The following is a 23,997-nucleotide window of genomic DNA, read 5'->3' as shown; positions in this document are numbered from 1 at the left end:
ACAGTAAGTACAGGGACATTCCCCCGAGGCAAGTAGGGTGAAGTGCCTTGCCCAGACACAACGTCATTTTTTGCACAGTGGGGAATCGAACCGGCAAACTTCTGTTTACTAACCCGATTCCCTAACCGCTCAGCCACCTGACTCCCTGAACAATAAGCTTAACATGCAAACAATACAGCAGTTCTCACTGTCACTGTTCCTTCTTACAGTAGAGAGAAGCTGTGCATGCCTTATGTAAACACTGTTTGCTCTAAACCAACATGTTAGCAAGCGTGTGCCTGCAAGCGTTTGTGCGTGTGAGCATTTGTATGTGAATTTGTGCAAACTAGGTAATTAATTACTGCCGTTTCTCCGGTTTAGTGTGCGGTGTGGCGGACTGATAGCATGTTGTTGAGATGCTGGCTTATTGAAGTAAATTACATTAGCACCATGTTTTGTGTGCCCCAGGGTCTTAGTCTTAGCCTTTGTTTTAAGTGGAAGCCTTGTGCGCAGGTCCCAAGCTAATGCCCAGCCTGGCATTCAATTCTCCACATCCCCTCCTGGAATTAGACTCCACTAGTGGATCCAGCTCCTAATGGAGAGAGCCACAACGAGGCCCAGTCCTTGGGGACAAGCAGTTAGCATTACCGTGCTAGCATCCATCTCAGTCTTAATCAATCTGCGTAGCATTTAGCCTGGTTGCAAACTCACTAAAGGGCATTAAGCTAACAAGCTGAGGGAGACTGACTGAATGAGACAATGGGGGAGTGAGAGTGAGAGAGAGAGAGCGTGAGAGAGTGAGAGTGAGAGTGAGATAGAGAGAGAGAGAGAGAGAGAGAGAGAGAGAGAGAGAGAGAGAGAGAGAGAGAGGGGGAGGGGGGGAGAGAGATGGAGAGAGACGGATAGAGAGAGATGGAGGGAGAGAGATGGAGGGAGAGAGAGAGATGGAGAGAAAGGACAAGGACAAGTGGTTAAGGCGTGTGGTGAGGATGCACTGGGGCTGAGACTCCCAGAGCACCCTGGAGCAGGGCTGTTTCTGTGCTTATTAGACTCCCAGGATGGATGGATAGGTATAGATATACTGCTGGGGATATAAGACATGGGTCTGTCAAAACACAGTACTGTTTTCCCATTCTACCATTCATTCTACCCAAAAATTCATCTTGAATTGCCACGTCACCTCTAATTGATTATATACAAGTCTATACTTACATCCGAGTAGGCCTCACACATCCTCAGGCTCGCCTACTGCTACTACCTGATTGCATGAGAGGGAATGAGGGACTTTAACCTGAGCCGACCCCTCATCTCCTGGTTTGCCCTTGAGCCTTTATCCTCTACACAAGGGTTGACTGTGGGAGCTTCAGTTCTCATAACCATCAACAGGGTCAGTGGAGCAGAGCAGAAATACAGCACACACCTGCACGGTAGTTAGGAGGTGTGGCGGACATCTGGAAGCGGTTTGGAGTGAAAAGTTCAACGTGGCTCAGCAGAGTAGGAAACATGAGAGAGATCACGTTGGAGGGATTCATGTCGTGCAGTTCTCTCCATGATCTCACCTCAGTCTCCACCTTTAAAGTGAACCCCAACGCCACCGACTGTGGACCCATCACACATGAATCTCATGTTCACCTTGTTCCTCCTCAAGGTGGCGGGCGGCTCATGTCTGCAGGGGATAAACTGTGACCTTGGAGAGAGCGTTAGTCTGTCGTGTCAGCCGGCAGTGGGTCATTGGTGCACTCAGGGCGACCGTTGCATCAGGATGGCAGAAATCGATGAAGGAAAAGCACCTGGCTTTCCTTAGCAGTGCTGCTGCTCGGCCCTGACTGATAACCTGTCAGAGTCTCAGCTGATGGCATCAGGATCGATTGGGATTCACCTCTTGTGAATCAGGGGGAAGGGTCGATGATGGCCGATGATCATGCACCAGGCAGATGACAAATGAGGGACCGCATCATTTCGCACGATATCGCCTTCTTTAAAGTCCATTTATAACGTAGGCAATGTTAGCTCCCGTACTAAAGTGTGTCGGGAAATCTCAGCTGAGAGGCAGTTTTTTTTCCCCTCAAAGACTGCATCGACTGTGAGCTTACTTCTACAAATGTGCTGTCGTCGGGGCCAAAATCATGCGAAACCACTTTGTGACATTGTGTGTGAGAAACATTGTACAAAAAAACTAATACTAATGTTTTGAAACTCACTCACTTTTACCTCGTCTTCTCCACAGCGCCCCCTACTGTTCGTATCGTGCACTCTGGCCACGCCTGTAATGTGGAGGAGGAACGCCACACGGAGAGGGTGTACACCATCCGGGAGGGGGAGACCCTGGAGCTCACCTGCCTGGTCACCGGACACCCACGGCCTCAGGTGAAACCGCTAAGAACCACTAACAATAACAACATGTTCGTTTTTTTTTTTTTTTTACCGGCAAACCTTTTTATCTGCTCTACCCCTGTGCTATACCCATCCGCATCGCCAGCTATAGCTATACTGATAAGGAAGATATCCTAAATGGGAGTCAGATGGCTGAGCGGTGAGGGAGTCGGGCTAGTAATCTGAAGGTTGCCAGTTCGATTCCCAAATGACGTTGTGTCCTTGAGCAAGGCACTTCACCCTACTTGCTTCGGGGAGATGTCCCTGTACTTACTGTAAATTGCTCTGGATAAAAGCGTCTGCTAAATATCTAAATGTAAATGTCGTCTTAGTACAGCGTCCACTTCGAGAACTGGAGAGGGTCACTAGCTTTAGGAATTAACCTGTTAACTTGGGAAGGTGTGCGGCACTCCACACACCTTCCCACCAACCCGGCTTAAAACTTTAATCCGTCAATTATTGACGGTCCATATTGCATTGTACACCTGCATATTCATAACTAGAGGGGTTTTCGTGACGTTAGTGACGTAGTGACGTTAGTAACGTCAGTGACTGTGGTTAGCAAATTAGCCACCGTTAGCTTCACTTTTCGCCACAAAAACGTAACTTGAGCCTAAACCATGCAACGGAACGTAAATCCCAATAGAAGCAACTCAATCGCTACCAAGACGAAACTTTTGACACCTAGGTTGTCTATGTAGGCCAAATATTGATTGAGTTTTAGGGGGGCAAAAATAAACAATAATAAATATATATGTGAGAGAACAAAGGTTGTGCTCTCGCCGAAGGCTTGAGCACACCCAATTAAAGCTGGCAGTGCTAATGAGACTGTGAACACAAAGCAGCCAATGTGTCCTGCCAAAGGAAAAAGAGCCAATGAGAAAACGCTCTAGGTTTATGAATCCACCAGGGAGAAGATAGTGACCGAACAACCCAGCAAGGAGATTTCTCCTAAGCTCTCCATTTAATTTAGGTCTCTTGTTTGAACCAATTAAAATGCTCTGAGAGGAAAAAAGGTTTTGATTGGCCCTTGACTTGCTTCCATCCCCTATTCTCCAGAATGACACAGTAGGGCTTCTCTGTAGAGAACAGCAGACCAGAGACACGCAGTAGTAGTTATGAGATGTCTTGACACAGGCTGCTTACATTTAGTCATTTAGCAGACGCTCTTATCCAGAGCGACTTACAGTAAGTACAGGGACATTCCCCCGAGGCAAGTAGGGTGAAGTGCCTTGCCCAAGGACACAACGTCAGTTTGCATGACCGGGAATCGAACTGGCAACCTTCGGATTACTAGCCCGATTCCCTCACCACTCAGCCACCTGACTCCCGCATGTCAAGACTGGTACAAACCAGTTAACAATCACATTTGTCCGTGGTATCAATCAGTGGGAAGTGCACACCATAACCTTTGGAACATTTGTCCAACGTCAAAGCCAATTTGCTTGATTAGACAAATTAAACGGAACGCGGCAGTATCATGGGACAGGATAGTTTCCATTTACATTAATTAATATTTAATTTGCCTTTTGATCGATACACAGCCTATTAGTTTGTACACTTCCTTTCTGAGAGCTGATGCGGCAAGGCTATTGATTTTTATATTTCAATTGAAAAGGTGAGGCCTCTTAAATTAGCGATACACTCCCACCATGCCATTCATTTCCAGGCACCGCTCAGGGCTCTGACTCCCGACTTTTGTGTCTTTCTGCTTAATTAGAATTTGAGGAAAGAAGCGAGTGAGAGGGAGAGGAGGAGATCAAAGGGCTTACATTGCTGTGTAGCAGGAGAAGCAGGATTTCCTTTGAAATTGAGTCATTATGGCTCCCTCTCCCATCCCCTGGAAGACTCAGAGGAGTTTGGGTCTCTGTGGGTTTAGGGATGGATCAGTTTTGTCACTGCTGGTGCTGGAAGGGGTGAGGCGGGATTGGGCAGAGGTGGAGAGCTGTGGAGGTTCTCGTTGGAGGGGTGGGGAGGGATGGGGGTGGGGGGTGGGGGAGAGGTGGAGGAGGGTGTTAAGGTAGACCTGAGTCTTAATTTGTGAGGTTGATAGAAACTAGTGTTGAACCTCATCAAGAACAGACTTTTAAGTAGAAAAGAAATATGACTGAACTTTTCATTTGAATTAAAAAAAATTCTCAAAGTTCATAGTCTTTGTTTTTTGTCCATCTCCTCTTGGCAAAGTTCTGTGACTTCACCCTCCTTCTAATTTGTTTGAACTCTTCCTTCTTCCAAGAGAATATCTGAGATCGAGTAAGCAATTACTCAGTGCAAAGGTTGCTCTGTACTTTTAATCAGACAGAAGTCTTGATTAGAGGGGTGGAGAATTCTCATGTAACTCACATAAATGACCGATGCTGTATAACTACGTAGCACATTATTTTTTCTCTTTTACCTCAAATCTAAAATCGAATTATAGTTAATCAAATACGTTTTATTGCGTGATATAATTTCTCAAGTTTGATCTGAACTATACAATGGCTCATCAAAAAATGCCCTGCTCTGGTACAGTACATGTTTGGGTATTTATAGCACCACCAGCAATTGCATGCGAAATGGCAGAGGCCATTTGTAGCTTAAACAGGCACTTTGTTGGCAATTTCACCAACGTTTAATTCTTTTCATGTCTATCAATATCTGCACTCTTTAAATTACCCAGACTCCCCTCAGGCTCCTCCACTGATGGAAACTCTGGATTCTGTCCAACCACACGGCAGCTTTCTCAGAGCAGGTCACATGACCGGCCTGACCACCCGCCAGGAAACAGGCTCTTTCTAATAATAAGACGCCAAACACGCACACACACACACGCCCGCCCGCACACACACACATACACACACGCACACACACACACACACACACACTTCACTTCTTTGTGAAATAAATGTCCCTATCAGTCATCTCTCCACCATACTGTATATGGGGCCTTTTCCCAGCTGCCCATGGCACTGGCACTTTTCAAGCTGTTATTATGGGATGCCTGTAGAGATTTAGCTTGTCAGGCGCTGCTAGGTCCAGTCCCTGTGGTGACAGAGGGTTCAGAGGTCGTTGGAAAGGACTTGTGGGACTACACTCTCCAGGGGAGAGATGTTGCATCTGTTCCGAGGTGTTGATTAAAATCTCAGTAGTGGCCAGTCTGGTGTCTAGTAGACCGGCTCACTCCCTCAAGTGGATTCTCTTCACAATCTCGTCCTCTTTTTTTTGTGACCTGGCTGGCCTTCCATCAATTCTCTCGCCCTCTGTCTCTCTCTTACTCTCTCCCCTTCTCCATCCCTTCTCTGTCTTTATCTCTCTTGACGTGATCACATGGTAAGGAGGACACCTTTGTAATTGGAACATGATCCTGACCATGACAGAGTAGAACACACAGTATCTGTTCTGACCAGAGATCACCTGGTCCCATCTCACACTGGTTGCATTAGCATCTGTATAATATCCCCATAACTCTCCACTCTCCCCGGCCTGGCCTCTGGCCCGCCTGCCCACAGTCTCCGTTTGAGGACATGTCACCATGACGCCAGCTACAGTGCTCAGCAAACACCCCTATCTTTGTTTCAATTACAGACTGGGTGAGGTTCAGAAATGCCCTCGGAAGGTCAGGGGTGTAGATGAGCAGGGTTGCAGAGAGACTGTCTCTGGACCGGAGGGCAAACAGGTACAGACGTATAGTCTATGTGCTAGGTTCCTCACGTTCATAGCCGCGGCTGAGTAAGGGAGGAAGATGAGCTAATCTGTGAATGATTCACTTCTGTACTATGATTACTGAATGTGAGTCATCTTTAGAAAGAGGGAATTTCACGCAGAGATTCTGTTGTCACTTTTCCTAGGTGTCAAGCTCTGGCAATATACGTATATCTAAATTTGCCTTTCTTACACCGTAAAATGTGTTTGTTGCAGGCATCCTCGGTGGATTTCCAACTTGTTTGTGTGGTATTGTGTTAGTTAAGACAGCTGGAGTAGCTGTTTGCAATTTTAATTTTGTAGGACCTGAATATATTTCTTTAACGGTACTACATCATGCAACTTGGAGTGTTTGATTCATGGAAGTGTCTGATTCATTCAGACCTGTGGAGTCTGTTGACTTGGACACAACTCGGTTGGCTCTGAACGCTTGATTGCCATGCTTATCCACACCCAGTAGCGCAGGCAAGACCTGCAGACCCCCTGGGCGTCGGAGCAGAAAGATGGCTCGCAATTAGAAACCAGTCGGAAGTTAGGAGAGGGGGCGTCACAGCAGGCGTTGTTGGAGATTTACTGGAGATGCGAGATACGTGCTCTGGCATATGATCTCGGCATCACAACTGCCACCGCACGCATAACAATTAGCCTTCCCTTCGCCTTTTAAAGCAAAACATATTTTTGGAAAAGTTTTTATTTATTTTAAAAAAAAATTAAGGTTGGGAAAGTGTCTAAAGGTAAAAAAAATAATAACAAATATTGACTTTTCAATAACAAATAGTGTCTTTTCGTATTATAGCATAATGTGAGGTCCAACAAGTTGTAGTAGTAATGGCTACTTTTTACTTAAGTATATGTCAGAGCCCATACTTCATAGCTTTTCATAGGTTTGATATAGCCATGATCATACCTCTTAGTTCCTCACTCCCTTCCTTCCAGATAAGAAATGGTCAAACCGTTTTCATCAGGCATTCTTTCACATTTCCTCTGGAAGAGGTAGACATCTCAGAAACAAAACAGGAAGATAGGAGAGTAAAATGGCTCCAGGGCTCAGAGAAAGTTAAAAGCACACAGATAATGTGCTCCACCACCATGTGAAACAAACAGAAGCACTTCCTCTTTGAAAACGCAGAGGGTATTTGAATATCTTTCTTAGTGTCACTCTAACAATGCACTTATTGATACTACGCTTTGCTGGAAACTCAAAGCTCTTCACACAAAAGGAATCCAAAAATGAATGGAGTATATAATCTGGGAGAATATTCAATTCTGCTGAGGTCGCGATATAAGCCAGCTCTCTTTGTACTTGCAGGGGTATCCGGAGCACTGGAGGAAAATGGTAGAGATTTCGAAAACTTTGAATCTAATTTATTCTAGTAACTTATCTAACTTCAGAGGTTGTTTAGTTGAACTGATTCTGTCCTTAAGCGATTTAAAAGGTCTTCTGATGAACTAGGGGGAAGTGAGCCTTCGTTTTCTGTTTTCCTTCAAAACAAGCACCTAAAGCACTTAAGTTTGACACAAACATAGGCACTTAGACTCAATCTGGAGGTCGATAAAGGGAATCAGTAGGATTGACTCTGGGACCTACTGTTCCTGTTTGAAAAGAGCAGAGTGTCAGGAAAGTTGGTTTCTCCTCACCTCTCTTAACAACACCCTGAGGCCAGAGAAGGGCTGTGACAGACTAATAATAAATTCAGCGTTGTGTCTGAACCCTCCTCAGTCTGGTCTTGTAGTCTGAGCGGTTTCAAGCCTCCCAAAAAAGATGCCATCTATGTCAAACACATCCCCCTACTGTCTCCCTCCGTGTCAGAGTTGACCAGAACCCTTTAACTTCCACTGTGCAAATATAGCCCAAGGTTGTAGCTAAACATGGATAAGACCTGCATCCAATACAACAGCTATCTCTGCCAGAACCCACAGTCCATTCCTGTGTGATGATACTCCCATTCCATCTGATGCTATCTCCATCAAATCAAACGCTATCAGTATCCCCCGATGCTATCGTCACTCCAGTGTGGAGATATCGAATTCCAATGCGATTCTGTCCCCCTGTCTGGATAGAGAGCTCTGGAGGCAAGAATTCAGCCTATCTGTAAGTTTAGGATGAGAAAGGAATCAGCCAATCAGGACCCGGGGTTCTATCTTTGTCACCCAGGGGCAGAGGACTGCACAGCGCCTGTCTGCTGTCTAATGAGGCCAGTGGACAGGAAAGGGAGACATGATGGAGAGTCAATTACAACCCTAAAGTAATTCACCTTTCATTACCGCCTGCGTTGGGCAGGCCAAGGGTGTTTCATCAGTTGTAGAGAGGCGTTGAAGCTCGGAAGGCGAAGTAGGGGTCAGTTTGGTTTGAAATCGAATGAAAATGTTTTTACTCCTGGAAGCGAAAGAAAAAGCCCAAGTGTTTTTCTCCGCCTGAATCTGCGTTAACTAGAACAATTACATGTGGTTACAATTTTAAGGAGAAACAATTTTACTCCTGCATGAAAAATATAATGTGAGGCGAGGTTTTATCTCCACGGGAAACCGCTTTAAAACCCTGTAAGACCCCTTGTTGTAAAATTACAACGTCGCCTTTAACTCTTTAATTGCTAATTTATTTTTTTGAAAGACCACATTTATCCAATAGCATTGCAAGGCAAGACAATAGTACCCATTGGTTATGTAAATGTAGTCGTTCCAAAAAAATCTTATTTGCAAATATGTTTTTTGGAGAGCTAAAGGTGATGTTGAAATTATAGGGTTGGGTCTTACAACAAAACATCCCGCGTTACCGTACCGTACCGCACGCTAGTACATCACAAAAGTATTTTACAACTATTTCCTGACATGAAACGAAATAACCGCCGTCTGTCGCGTTGTTTCCTGCCCACAGATCCGCTGGACCAAGACTGCGGGAAGCGTGTCGGACCGCTTTCAGGATTCGAGCGTGTTCAACGAGACGCTGAACATCGCCAAGATCCAGAGGCACCAGGGCGGACGCTACTACTGCAAGGCCGAGAACGGTCTGGGCTCGCCCGCCATCAAGTCCATCAGGGTGGATGTCTACTGTAAGTAGCCTACCAGACTGCTTTAGTTTATTAGACACTATCACTTTCCCAACATATAAAACCTGATAAAGATGCTAACGCTCATGAGGTGGAGGTTGAATCGAAGGCCAGAAAATGTTGACGTAAAGGGTGTGTATTTGGCCGTGTAAGATCTCTGCTTTATGCGTGTAAGGTTTTACAAGACAGCTGAGCTTGTCTTATCGTGACACATCCAAGTCATACTTGCCCCTCTCCAAAGAATGTTAATAATGTTAAAAAGCTTTTATTATGATCCCGTATCAATACACATTACTAGAAGCACTCCGTCTTTCTATTGTACCTAGACCCCATAAAGGGATGTGTTTGTTGGCATTCATCAAACAGAATGGCCAAACTGTTATTGTTTTTATTGATTGGTCATTGATTGCTCCCTTTCACCCCTTGAATTGACGAGTGCTGGTGACTCACATGAGTGCACTTCGATCAGTGCTTCACCCATCACCCCATCACCCCATCACCTTACACACACACACACACACACACGCACACACACGCACACACACACACACACACACCTCCCCTAAGACTGTTGGCTTGCTCTTAGACTTGTTTGTGAGGACGTGGACAGTACCTAGCTTTCCTGCAAGCCAGCAGTTAAGTAAATCTGTCCTGTATGTTCCACCATGCCATTAAACAAGGGCAAAGTCCTGTTGCAGTGGTCTGGGGCACCTATTTTCGCTTCCAGCAACTCTATTGAGGTGCGTTTAAATAGAGGCTGTGTGGCCTTGTCTGCTCCCCAGCCTGGTCAGCATCACAGGCTGCCAGCCAAAAAGGAGAACGCACTGCCCTGTGACGTGAACACTTTAAACCGACACTTTCCCATTAGTTACATCATCAGCGCGCGATAAACCTTTGACCTGTATTTAGCATATTACTCCTTCCATGACCGAGTACACAGTTTCCTTTCCTCTCCTCTCCTCCTCTCTTTACTCCACTCCTCCCTTCCCCTCACTTCTCCTCTCTCTCTCTCTCTCTCTCTCTCTCTCTCTCTCTCTCTCTCTCTCTCTCTGTCTGTCTGTCTGTCTGTGTCCTTTGCTTTGCATCCCAGACAAGCTAGGCTGGGGTTACCAAAGTAAAAAGAGCGGCTTTCATCTGACATCTAAGGCTTCTCAATCTGTCATTCAATCCTGTCAGTCACACAGTGCTTGTCAGTACAGTTTGGTGCTCTGGTACTGCCACAGTCCTTTCTGTCTGTCTTTCTATCTCTATCAATCTTTCTCAGTTCTCTCTCTGTCTCTCTCTATCTTTCTCTCTCCCTCTCTCTCCCTGTGTTCCTTTCTGTCTCTTTCTTTCTCTCTTTCTCTTCCCCCCTCCTTCTACCTGTCTTTCTCTCGCTCTCCCTCTCTTTATCTGTCTTTCTCAGGACTCTCTATTTGCCTCCTGGTCTCTTCGCTCTCCCCAGTTGCCTGTGTGGCGTGCTTCCTCTGTACCTGTTTATCGATACTGACGTGAGCTGGGGCTTGGGATCGGAGCTGCTGTTAGAACGGAGGGAGAAGCGAGAGCTTGGGAGTCCTGACTTTGCATGACTCCTCGACTGTGTGTTTGCTGAACCCGGGGTTAGATGAGAGGATGGGAACCAGAGAACTACCCCCATCAGTTGTGTCATTGCAGTTGAATGACGTTCTGTGTGATTGAGCCTGTTGAACAGTCAGCTGGTTGACTTGCCGCTCCAGGGTTGTGGTGGTCAGTAGTTGTTATGGTAGGTACTGAGTTCGGAAAGGAAACTGTACAGCTGGACGGAATATTCTTTATGTTTGGTTGGACACATCATTTTATAAAATGATCTTATCAACCAATGACGAGAGTCAAAAAGAATTATGTTATAATTTCACTTAAGTGAAATTGTCTGTCCTGTCGAGTAGCATGTGTGATTAGAGAGCAGAGTTCAGTATCTCTGGCATTCATGAGAATATTATTCGTTAAAAGGATGACGCAATTAGATTAATTTTTCTCATCTGATAAGCACTCTCCGTTCATCGTGTGCATTGAAAGAGATAGCTCCTTTATGGGGCTGGCGGTATTCATACCAAGAGTAGAAGCAGGAGCATTTAAAGTGTTAGTCTGATACTCTCCTGTCTGGCTTTGTACTGCATGCACTTCATTAGTTTGCTGTTGTGTTGCACATCCAGCAAAAAAGTACTATGGAGAAATGTTATAGCTGTCCCCTGGGGGTGAATTTAATTGATGGCCCTCTTGCAGATTCTGCTATTTTTAGTTCTTTGCAGCCTTGATTTTTAATTAGCATCAAAATTGTATGCCGGGGCACAACAACACAAAATTGTGTTAACTTGAATGTCTCTTTCAGATTTTGTGTGTCTTTGTTCGTACCCAGTAATACGCCCAGAAATATCATGGTGAGTTGGAGAGGACAGTTCCATTAAGCTACTAGGAGGAAATCTTTCATGGGGAGAAAGCGGGAGTTTTGTGTGATAAGCAGCAGAAAAGGCATGTGATGTTTCACTGTGAGACTTGTCGTTTGTTCACAAGCCTAGTCCTTTCAGAAACCAGAGGGGGCTTGTTTTTAATTTTGAGTCCAAACAACCAAGGATTTATCCGTACAGTACATACACGCTTAGGAAATGAAAGTCAGCCTTGAAAGCACCAAAGCCTCGTGACAATATAAATACCAACTGAAGTAAAAGGAAAGGCAGGTAAGGATTCTATAGGTAGGGGCATTCTCAGTCTGTATTGCTCAGCTGGTTTCCTCACCTCTCACAGAGGCAGCTACGTCAGCGAGGCAGAGACAAAGGCAAGGTCATTATTTGTAATAACGTCTCCCACCAGCCCAGAGGAGCTGATACTAGCCATGGCCAACTTCACAATAACTCATTTAAAGGACCACCACACAGCTCTGGAGTCCATCTAAGCACATTTTGTATCTGCTGATGTCTCAAGATGTGTGCTATACGTCTATAGTAAGGCCTGCAGGGAGGGTCCTTTTCGAAATTTAATAAGGAACTTCAGTCTTCAGTCGGTCTCTGATCGATGTACAGCTTTAAGTGTCCGGGTTCTCTTATCTGCAGGGGAGTCCCTCCATGTTTTCATCTGATTCCTGCTTCGTTCATTGCGTTGCTGTGTCTTAGAGTTTATCGACTGTCTGATGGGGGGGGGGGGGGGGGGGGGTCCTGCACCTCCTCGTCGGGGCTTTAGGAGTTCATTGGCTGTTGCCTGCGTAATGCATTTCAGAGACGACACACTATAGAGAACAGTCGATACAGGAGAAGCAGAGGAAGTAGCGAAACATCAACAGGAAGCTGACTCAGTGAGCCAGGAGACGGGTCAGGGACCTTTTAGCCAGCTAAACACTTCAGGCTGCTCCAGCCCTATGAGTCACTCTCCAATTAGTGACAGTTTTATAAATCTCCTGACAATTGCATAAACAAAGAATAAAGATGTGACTCATCTTAACTTATTTTTAGGATGTATATCCTTGCCTTTCTGTATGTAAAACATTTTATATTAATAATGATATTCTTTGTATCAATAAAAAAACAACAACTGCATTCAAGCATTCGATTCAAACAAGTTTAAACAAGCACAAGCTCATCCTTTTTACCTCATGGATCAATCACTGTATGTATTCATAGCAACATTCTTCCCTGTATTCCACGCCTACCTTCTATAAAAAATATTATCCCGAATTGTCAGTGACCCCATTCAGAACGTGACATAGTCCATATTCCATCTGTGGAGAGCGGGAGACACTAACATGAACACAGTTTGGGGAGAAGAGAGAGAGTGGGCCCGCTGAGAATAGACACTTGTTTATGGATGAACACACTCTGTCGCCGGGCACCCGATTCACACACATGCTCATCAGGAGATTAACATTCCATGGCACATGCCTCCTCAATGCTTTCGCGACGTGCAGTGTGAGAAATGAGACAAGGTGCTGTATGTGTATGTATGGTGTCTGTGTGTGTGGAGTCTGTGTGTGTGTTTAGTGTCTGTGTGTGTGTGTATGCGTGTGTTCATGTTCATGGCAGAGGCCAAACCTTCCTGATGGTGTTAGTTTAGTGTGTGTGTGTCTGCACTGCTTTAGAAAAGTATGCTTGACTTCTTCCTCTGTGGTTAGCTTCCCGTTTACCGCCAGCCTGCTGCAAGGATTCTTGGGTAATATTTACATTTAGTAATTTAGCAGGCGCTCTTATCCAGAGAGACTTACAGTAAGCACAGGCCAGGGTCATTTCCCCTGAGGCAAGTAGGGTGAAGTGCCTTGCCCAAGGACACAACGTCATTTTCACAGCCGAGAATCGAACCGGCAACCTTCTGATTACTAGCCCGATTCCCTAACCGCTCAGCCACCTGCCTGCCTATATGCCTCCCTCCCCATAATATGTGTATGCAGAAAGAACACTGGCAGTTTGGAGACATGTCTGTTAGAGATACCAAAGCCACACCATGCGGGATAATTCAAATGAGCCATTATGCAGATAATATTAACTCACATGCCCTGCCATTATTGCTTGGAGCACTTAATCATATCTACATCAAGTATTTATATGCCCTCAAGAGCCTGTTAAAGGCTAATATATTTGTGTATATGCAGAATGCACAGTGTGTGTGTGGGGGAGGAAGGGAGATCTCCTGGGAACATATCGATTTTAGAGTTCATTTGGAGAAGGGGGATTTGAGAGGCTGGCTCAATACGATGCATTATGAGTGAAATTGAGAAAAGAGGTTATCATCAGATTTTCAAATCCCCAGTCGTATATTTGTGGGGATTTCATGGCAGTTTATCCTTCGGCCCATAACATGTCACAGAAAAGTAGGACTTCATTGTGTGAGCTCTGCATTTCTTTACTGGCTTCACTGCGACTCATTTATTATATAAACAAAACTTGATATGCTGAAAAAAATATAATCTTAAATATTATTTATTACTAGATATATAGTGCTAGAGAACAGTGCTCAGTTATAGTACGCAAATGTTTGGGGTTCTGAGGTAAATATAAAGGCAAAGTATGCCAGAAATATTCAAAACCTGATAATATATGTAGACTAAGATGCATGTGCAGTAGCTGTAAGTGTTTTGGGATGTAAATGACCTGGCATGATAAATACTTCCATAGGGCCCAGGTGAGTTATCTGAGCCTTCTTTGAATCAGGGCAGAGTGAATCAGCACATTATGTGTACATTATGTAAATGTTTGCTGGCTTGTTTAATGTAGGTAAAGCTGGTTCACGACTGCTCATTAATCTTTCAAGGACTTTCTCAGGAGAAAGGCCTTCACCAGAGCAGTAGAACTGACACTCGGACCACACAAACGAGACATATAGAATTAGTAACCACTCTAGTAAAGCAGCTTTTGCCTATAGGGATTTCTCCTTCATAATGTCACAGTTCCTGTAATATTTGTCATCCCTCAATATCACAAAGTAGCCCGTTATGATAGCTGTTGGTCCAGCAGGAATGAATCGCATATGTAAGTCTCCCCCATGAAATGTAAATCTATCCATATATACATAATTGTATTTGTAGAAATGGATTTCAAGTCATAAAAAGATGACTATATCAATACACATTAATCACAGGGATATATATGCATTGTTGTTTGAAGTGGTCTCTCGAGAATCCCAGCCTATGAATGTTGCCTCAAAGCTGCAGTTTCAATAAAATAGGGATTTCACCCCCAGGCTATCAATATATACATGTTGACATGGAGGAACACGTATGTGTGTATATATATGAATAAATAAACATCAAGCCATGGATGCATGATTCTTTTATTGCTTTTATAGACCAGGAAGGAGGGAGAATCTCAGTGTCTCTCTGAGGCATGAAGCCTCACACGGTCCTCCTAATCACTATCATTACTGCTGCGGGTTGCACATTTTCCTTTAGAGCATTCTAATCCGAATCATCTGGTTGCAACCTGCAGTATACATATTGAAACTAGCCTGGCGTAACAAAAGTCCACAATGTGAATGTATCTCTGTATTGTACAGTACATTAAGTGCATCATGAAATTCAGACTTAAATCTTGCATAAGAAAGCATCATATTTTAGTGGTAAAAGGTCTGGTAGGTAAAAAGCTAGTGGTTGCACAAAACTATTGTACAGGGATATCTTTACTGTTAGCCAGATTTAGAATGACATTAAATTCAGTGTGAGCTATTTTCAAGATGCATGCATGCAATTTCAGAAATTCAACTCAAAGGAAGAGACAGTACAATTTCGAATTCGCGGACCTACAAAAGATCACAATTTACACCAGCAGAACATATGACATTCGAGACCACTCTACTCATTATTTGAGAATGGATTCCTAGTGAACCCCCTGAGCTTATATATATTGGCATGTTGACTTGATTTAGACTGAGAAAGAACCTTCAGCTGAATGGACTTCTGTCTGTGGCGTTGTGTTCCAGACGCTAATAGGAGGCCCGTGGGTGGTGTGGTGCATTGGTTTGTGTCCTGTTTTCCAGGGAGATGAATGGGATGGGAGATGGGCAGAGGCAGACGCCTCTGTCTCTGGGAGACGATGAAGAGGAGATTCATTACACCCCCTCCCTGCTCTAGTGGGCATCATTACTTCCTCATCTCCATCACTGGTAGGAAGACCAGAGGGCGTCTGGCACCTGGCCCCCCATCCATCCATCCAGCCATCACACACACACCCACACTCACTGACTTTCTTGCTCCTTTACACACACAAACACACACACATACACATCAACACTACTGGTGTGCCCCTCCCAAAGCAAGCGAGATTGAAAAAGAGAAACACCTGTCAGCGAGGAAGATGGAGGTGCGGCAGCTCTACGGAACGCCTGACCCAGCCGCCGCCTGCACTCTCAGTTAGCGGCGGTTAGAACGCAGCCGAGCCGAAACTGCCAGATGCCTGCTGTGAAGAGACCTCATTTTAGGTCAGAGGCAACACTGTGTTCGCCTCCAAACTCATCCTCCTGGATGTGGTTTTGCTGCTTCCACCAACCAGGGATGTCTGACTAGAATACCTGTACTAGGATTGAAGGAAGTGAAATCCGAATGCTTATTCACAGCATTTGCATTGTAGAGACTGCTCGTGCTTGTGTAATCCCTGATCCACTGTGTGCCTTATGACTGGTTTTAGAGGAAACTAGTGGCGGCTACATAACATCCCCCGCCACCCTGTCATGTTCTCAGCAAGGCCATGTTAACAGCGTGATTGCCCTCTAAATTCACTTACAGTGACGCAGGAGCGCTAAAACAGCGGTAGCATTAGCCGACGGTCCACTGACTATACGCTGCCTCAGTGCTGTAATTGTCAGTAATTACACTGAGCCAGGTCTGATGACAGTGGCCTGAGAGGAGGACCAGTGTGAGAACACAAGTACTTATCTCCTGGGAGAGAATTAGATGGCAGGGATACTAAGGTGAGGTGCACTGTAAACACCAGTAAGGGGTTTACTTGAAACTGTTGTAGAAACTCAAATACACTCAAGTACATCAAATTATTTATGCAACATAATCTCTTAAGTAAAGACAACAACAACAAAACTATTAATTGCATCAATTCATAGATTGTAGATGTTATTATTTACTTAAATGGTTTGGATGTAATAAGTTATGAGAATTCTGAATTTATTGGGTGCACATTGTGTGGTGAGGTTAGGCAGGAGACAGGAGATGCAGAGAATGGGATTGTGGGAGGTTTAGAGAATGACGAGTGGAGATGCAGTGAGAAAGACAGACAGCTTTCCTATTTCTCCCCCTCCTACTGAGACCATCATCTCTCAGGGTCAGAACTGGTTTGTGGAGATGCTGACTGCTGAGTGAATTATTCAGGTCCAGATACACAGCATAAAACAGCAGTGCCAAACACGTCTCTCCTGAAAGCCAGTACGAACCGGAAGCCATGTGCTTCTCACTGCATTACAGCCCATCACAATCCTTCTCCTTGTTAGTTGTTTGTTACAGGCTATGACAAACAATCACACAATGGATTCCATGTGGCATGTGCCTTTGCGGATGGTGTCAGCAAGCATTATGTTTGTCAACGCTTTAATTTAAAAACCTTTTAAGGAGTGAGTTCTAAATATTACCGACGCTTCCACCAGAGTGAGTTATTTTTCCAAAACGGAAGCTAGCTAGCTTTAGTTAGCTTCCGTTACCTAGCAACCTAGCATAATACTCGTAGCAATGCTACTACCTGCTAGTAGTTACTTGTTAGCCTCCTAATTGTACATTTTGAAGCCATACTATAGCGTTTGTCATATAATTTTTGTCTATCGGAAAATAGTCGGTTGGAATGTTCAGAATCACATGTGTGACGTACTCTGTGGGGCCCGCTTTCGAACGATCACATATGTGTGATGCTACTCCTTAACGGGTTAAATCAATCATGGAGACGTGCATCCGATGCTGAGGCTCTTGTTTTTGACTGAGTATACAGTGCAGTCTCAAGCAGAATACACACAATTATTCTTTCACTCTCTTGAGTTGTCCCTACTTTCCTGACTGGTTTCTATATCACTAATACACACAGTAGTCAACCACATGACCCTACAAAAGGCCAGAGTATCATTGCTTATTATTGTATTATTACCGCGGAGTTCAAACATTTCTTCTCATTTGGAAATCCTAGATGAAAACACTGTTAATCAGCAAGGTAGCTAATTACATTTGTTGATTTGAAAATGGCACGCACAAAATTAGCTAAAGTTAGCATTCGGTTGCCAGGTGTCATGATGTGCACTAGCACGTGTTTCAGCACATTCAAACGTGCACTTAAGTAAAGGCTGCATACACAGGGTGAAAACACTGGACCCATTCTGAGTGAATCACAGTGGAAACACCATTGGCATTTCATCCAAGAGCAAAATGCCATTCACATAACGGCTCTGGGGCCTGGAGAAGGTCTCTTTTATGCTTTTATGGTTTTAGCACGGCCGTGCTTGCTGCGAAAGTAGCTAGTGTGATCACCGTAAAAACACCGGCCACGTGTATATTACCATAATTACTATCTCGAAAGCTCTGCTCACATTTCCCATTTGCTGCATACAATGAGAGTCCATGTGAGTGTCTTCTCTCTATATGCAGAGAGGAAGTGCCACTCTTCCATAGTAGCACCTATCATTGCAGCAGCCATTTCATAGACATCCTCATTCCCCATTCTTCCCTCTCTCTCCTCTCTATCCTGTACAGCATTGAGATTGGTGTGACACATAATTTACTGGGACCCATATCTCATGTCCAGGAGAATGATATTCAGTTTAGAGAGAGATATCTCTTTCACTCTGCCGCCATCATTGGAATGGTCTGTGAGGATGTATTTTTGCCCAGTCCCCTATGCGATCAGGTTGCTGTATGGAGCCATAGCTGACACCAAATAGATAAAGCCAGTTATTACAGTAGTCTGTGGCTGAGAGCTACAAGATGGGGGTCAACAGCGCCCAGGGTGTGAGAGACGAAGGCGAAGGAAACGGCCCGACAGTAAATTACACGCTGGATGCAGGTATTCCATCAGGGATCTATGGAGAAGGGTTGGCGATGTATTTCAAGAATATAGCTTATTAACCTTGTGACCCGTGTAAATGTGAGAGCACAAAACTGCTTCATTCAGCAAACTGGAGGTGATGCTTCATCTTTATTACTGTGCGTCTGGTACACGTCCCTCTATTTTTTTTTTATTTTACAGTTAAGTACACTGTTTGGAAACATAATCATTCATATCTAATACATATACACGTAATATGTTCTGATGAACTTACCAGTTCCACCATACTTTAATTTTCAACCTGCTGTTGACGAGGTGTTTAAAGGGTTAGACAAAGTTCGGTTCTATCCTCTCAAATTTACCTTGAAGAGACACTTAATCTTGTTGTTGCTGGGGTAACATTTCAACAGCCACTCTTAATGCCTAAAATCATCAATCTAAACTATAGGAGAGACCTTGCTCCATGCTGCTGTGTCCAGAACACAAGTTCACCTCTCTGCTTGCAATTCATTAAAGGTGGTTGTGCTTGTGGAGTGGCTTTGAGATGCCAACTCTAAAATAAAAGCCAGAGGCCCTGTTCCAGCACATTAGGGATGGCTTCCAGCTAATAGCTGCTCTTACTAATACCTCTTGTCTGAGTCTGTACCAGAATAGCTCCCCTCGCAATGACAGCCATCCTTCTTATTGGGAAGAATAGGGGGCATAGACGTTGTATTCATCACCTCATTAACATCTGGATACAGGCGGCTACCACATTTCCCAGACCCCCCTTTCACCTGCCATCACCCATGGTAGTGCAGAATGAAAGTAAATTGCTTATCTCTGGCACAATGGGACTATTTTTACTTGTAAAAGGAGAAACACAAGTGCCAGTCAGGTTGCTTGTGTGGCGTTGTAATCAAGCTGAGACAATGATTGGTGCCACAGCGCTGCAGGGAAATTAATCGCGGGCCTGTGACACTCAGAGCCAGCAACCCTGATGGGTGTTCTGTGCTCTCCACCAATGACAGCTGGAGATTAGACACAGAATGACAGACAGGCTGAGCTAGGCGCTGGATTAGCATGCAGCGCCACCCCAGGAAGGTGTGTGTGTGCGTGCCTGTGTGTGTGTGTGCATGCACTGGAGGGTGTGTGCGCGTGAGTGTGTGTGTGTGTGTGTGTGTGTGTGTGTGTGTGTGTGTGTGTGTGTGTGTGTGTGTGTGTGTGTGTGTGTGTGTGTGTGTGTGTGTGTGTGTGTGTGTGTGTGTGTGTGTGTGTGTGTGTGTGTGTGTGTGTGTGTGTGTGTGTGTGTGTGTGTGTGTGTGTGTGTGTGTGTGTGTGTGTGTGTGTGTGAGGGATCTATTTTAAGGAGGAATGGACATGAAAGGAAATGAGATCACATTTACGTTTGATGTGGAAATTAAACGTCTTATTTATTCTTCATATCTCTTTCCTTTTATCACTCACCACCACCTTTAACCAAACTCCTTACTAGTACCTATTTGTCAAACTAATATTTGGATTCTTTGTGGCTATTCAATTGGGAATATCAGCCTACAAAATGTTCTAGTTTAAAACCCAAAAGAAAAAGCAGTCATGACTACTGCTTACATTACTACGATTGACTAAATCATTACTATGATAAACACCTGTCTTGAACCTGGGCATGTAGTGCAGCCCAACACAGGGCAGGAGACACACTCCGAAACACTCGCCCTGAAGCTCTTTAGACAAGGTACTGGACGACTGTGCGGTTTTGATCACAGCCCAGCCCACACAACTAGCATAGCAGTGTGCAGCATCACGCTCTGTTTCGCTCACCACCAGAGCCCCTCCCAGCAACTCGCGCGTCGTCGCTTCCTGTACACGGCGCTCATGTGATCCGCGGCGTGGAGGAGGAGCCTGGACGTGGTTCGTAGGGGGGGAGGAGAGCCTGGACGTGGTTCGTAGGGGGGGAGTAGAGCCTGGACGTGGTTCGTAGGGGGGGGGGGGGGGGGGAGGAGCCTGGACGTGGTTCGTAGGGGGGGAGTAGAGCTTGGACGTGGTTCGTAGGGGGGGAGGAGAGCCTGGACGTGGTTCGTAGGGGGGAGGAGAGCCTGGACGTGGTTCGTAGGAGGGGGGAGGAGAGCCTGGACGTGGTTCGTGGGGGGGGAGGAGAGCCTGGACGTGGTTCGTAGGGGGGGAGGAGAGCCTGGACGTGGTTCGTAGGGGAGGAGTAGAGCCTGGATGTGGTTCGTAGGGGGGGATTAGAGCCTGGACATGGTTCGTAGGGGGGGAGGAGAGCCTGGATGTGGTTCGTAGGGGGGGAGTAGAGCCTGGACGTGGTTCGTAGGGGAGGAGGGGACGGACGAATAGGTTAGCTCTCTAGAGCGTTTCACTGTACTGTTTCACTGTTTACTGGCCCGTGACCTCGTAGATCTGTAATTACAAACCCAACAGCCCCATGGCGAGGGCCAGCGCAGGCCCCTCCCGGCCCTGTGAGCTAAGCTTCAGTCAGCCGGGCGTGACTTCGGGATGTAATTGCACAAGAGCGACACACATTCGACACCTTGGCCCAGGGAAGACTTACGACTGAGTTAAAATTTGGTTTGAAATTCATCAAATTTTAATCCTCTGCGTACATTTCCATATTTATCTCTTGGGGCAGCTAGCACACACTTTCTCTGTCTTCATAAATGTTTTGCTATAAATAGGTCAGGGGTACTCCCTTCACAGATCATTGTATCATTACGCAAATCACAAAAACACACAAACACACACAGGGCACACACTTAATCTCTCTATTTGTCTCTCTCTGTCTCTCTCTTTCTCTCTACCTCTCTCTGTCTCTCTCCCTCTCTGTCTCTCTCCCTCTCTCTTTCTCTCTACCTCTCTCTGTCTCTCTCCCTCTCTCTTTCTCTCTCCCTCTATATCTATCTCTCTCTCTTTCTCTCCTCTTTAACCTGCCACCACACAACATTTCCTGTTGACAAACCCAATCGGGTCCTTGATTCAAAGACACAGGGTACGTCATGGCACTCTTTGTGATTCATTCAGTATCTGTCACACAGGCTAAATGAACCGTGTGCTAAACAGCCAGACGAGTAGCTTTGGAAGTGCTCAAGATAACATACAGGATTTGTACGCTCTCCTCCTCTCCTCCTCCATAATGAATCAGTGTATTTATTTAGAGCAATCTGCTTGGCCAAAATGGCTCCACTCAGCCGCCCTCTGTTGTGCCCCTGGTGTCCTCCTTGCGTGGGCCTGGTTCCCCCAGAGGTAATTGCTCTTACCTGGGCCACTGTAATGGATTCGGGATGAAGTATTGACCGCTGCTAGATTTTGATTAAGGGGCTCCAGGGCTGAACATGTCTTAATAAAACTAAGGAATCAGCATTTGGCCCTCTGCTTTCTGACTGTGGCCTGAGCCGTGCATTAACCAGGCGACGAGCGCGGAAGCTGGGTGCAGGGCTTGAATCTGTCTATTAACATTTCCAACTGGCTCAAATAGTTAGCTTCCTTAACTGTGTAATGGGGGACCCCACCCTACCCCCCCCCCCTCCCAAAAAAACACGGTTCTGTATTTGAGACCCGTTATTTTCTCTCTTGCTACTTCATTCGCTCCCTGAGTCGAGCTTGTTCTTGTGTCGTACCTAAAAGGTCAACCTTAATTGTTCTGGGATCTGGCGTTGAGGTTAACTTGCGTTGACTTGGCTTATCTGCTTCTTGAAATTGCCTTTTTCGCTTTGCCTTGAGAACTGATTGCATCTTGAAGACTGACGAAAGCCCCTTTACTTCCCTGAGTGTGCAAATGGCCGTCGTTTAAGCGTGGAGTATTAGCGAACTCAAAGACACCACAGTTATGATGAACACCATTTGCCAAGGCTTAATGCGTTAGGCAAGTAAGATGATTAACTTTGAAGCCATTTAATCAACTGCGGGCGCCCTTCTCAAATAGCCAACTGTCAGTAGCAGAATAAAACTTCCCTAAGAAGTGTTGGGAGACGGGCAAAGAAACAGATGTATCACTTCACTGAGTCCCTCGTGGGTTCAGAGGCCAACCAAATATTATGCTAGGGAGGGATGAGCATCAGCTAAGTGTTTGCGAAGGAGATCAGTGATTCTTTGTGGACTTCGCTTCAGTCTACCAGGACATTCACTTTGAAGACGAGGCATGGTGGCTCATTGATTAGAAAAGTCAATGTGCCCTTGAGCTATGTGTGTGTGTGTGTACAAGGAACCTGTGGGTGTGTTTGTGTGTGTGTGTGTGTGTGTACAAGGAACCTGTGGGTGGGTGTGTTTGTGTGTGTGTGTGTGTGTGGGTGAAAGCACAGATGATTGGTGCTACCTCCCAGTGTTCCTCGGACTCAGGCTGTCTTCAGCCTGTGTCCACACGTCGATACCAGGATGTCTGACCTGACATCTGACCCCCTGACCTTCACTCCCTGCTCTTGGCAGACATATTAGATTTGTGTTAAACATGGTTATCATCGATAAAACAAATCTCACGTCGATCCACATATCGGTAATAATGCAACTGCTCGTAACTATGTTTAAAGGTTTAGGTCTATCTCCAAGCTGCATGATAATGCATTATTGATTCATTACCTGATCAATATTTATACTGTATGTGTGTTTGTGTGAATGTGTGTGTGTGTGCGCATGCGTGTGAATGTGTGTGTGTGCGCATGCATGTGAATGTGTGTGTGTGTCTCAGACCTGGACGACCCCGTGGTGACGGTGCACCAGAGCATCGGCGAGGCCAAGGAGCAGTTCTACTACGAGCGGACGGTGTTCCTGCGCTGCGTGGCCAACTCCAACCCTCCCGTGCGCTACAGCTGGCACCGCGGCCGCGACGTCCTGTCCCAGGGCTCCGACAAGGGCGTGGAGATCTACGAGCCCTTCTTTACACAGGTAACACCGAGAGGGGGGACCGTACACCTAGCGTACACCTACGCAGGCGTCACCATGGCGAAGGGTAGGCGAGTGTACAATGAACCACACACACACACACACAGGCAAGAGTTGAGATCCATCACTCTCTGCTTCCCTCAGGGGGGTCCTACTGTCTTTCTCCTGCTTCAGAGAATGACAGGTCAGAATGCGGTGGTTCAGATAACTGATAATGACAGACGAGGGAGGAGGGTAGAGAGGAGAGGAGGAGAAAGGAGGAGAGGAGACCAAGAGAGAGAGAAGGTTGAGTAAAGAGAGGAGGAGGCACGCTGATGGACAGGGTAGCAACGGAAGGTAGTTGTGTGTGTGTGTGCGCACTTGTGTCTCTGTGTGTGTTCTACAAAAGGTAGAGCAAGGGAGGAGGAGGAGAGAGGGAGAGAAAGGGAGAAGTGGAGCATGGCGAGGGGGAGATGGAGGGGGGTCTTTGATAGAGTGGGAGACCAGGACCCTGGGAGGCGTCCCACCTGAGTCGTCCCCCTGCCTCGGCCCACCTGACGCGCTCGCAGACAGACACAATGAAACACCCGCCTGGCATTTCACAC

General features: G+C 45.8%; 1 protein-coding gene across 1 annotated transcript in view; it reads left to right on the top strand.

The window, feature by feature from the left end:
• The first annotated feature begins 1,255 nt into the window (after positions 1-1,255).
• LOC136947553 (MAM domain-containing glycosylphosphatidylinositol anchor protein 2-like) overlaps positions 1,256-23,997 on the top strand; it is an 80,493-nt gene continuing 57,751 nt past the window's right edge. Inside the window, exons 1-4 of the mRNA XM_067241663.1 lie at positions 1,256-1,406; positions 2,207-2,346; positions 8,909-9,083; positions 23,220-23,416. Coding sequence (XP_067097764.1) covers positions 1,256-1,406; positions 2,207-2,346; positions 8,909-9,083; positions 23,220-23,416 — 663 coding nt within the window. The remainder of the gene's footprint in view (positions 1,407-2,206; positions 2,347-8,908; positions 9,084-23,219; positions 23,417-23,997) is intronic.

The sequence above is a fragment of the Osmerus mordax genome, chromosome 8 (assembly GCF_038355195.1).
Source record: "Osmerus mordax isolate fOsmMor3 chromosome 8, fOsmMor3.pri, whole genome shotgun sequence".
Taxonomy (NCBI): Eukaryota; Metazoa; Chordata; class Actinopteri; order Osmeriformes; family Osmeridae; genus Osmerus; species Osmerus mordax.
This window is presented reverse-complemented; position numbering and strand designations above follow the sequence as displayed.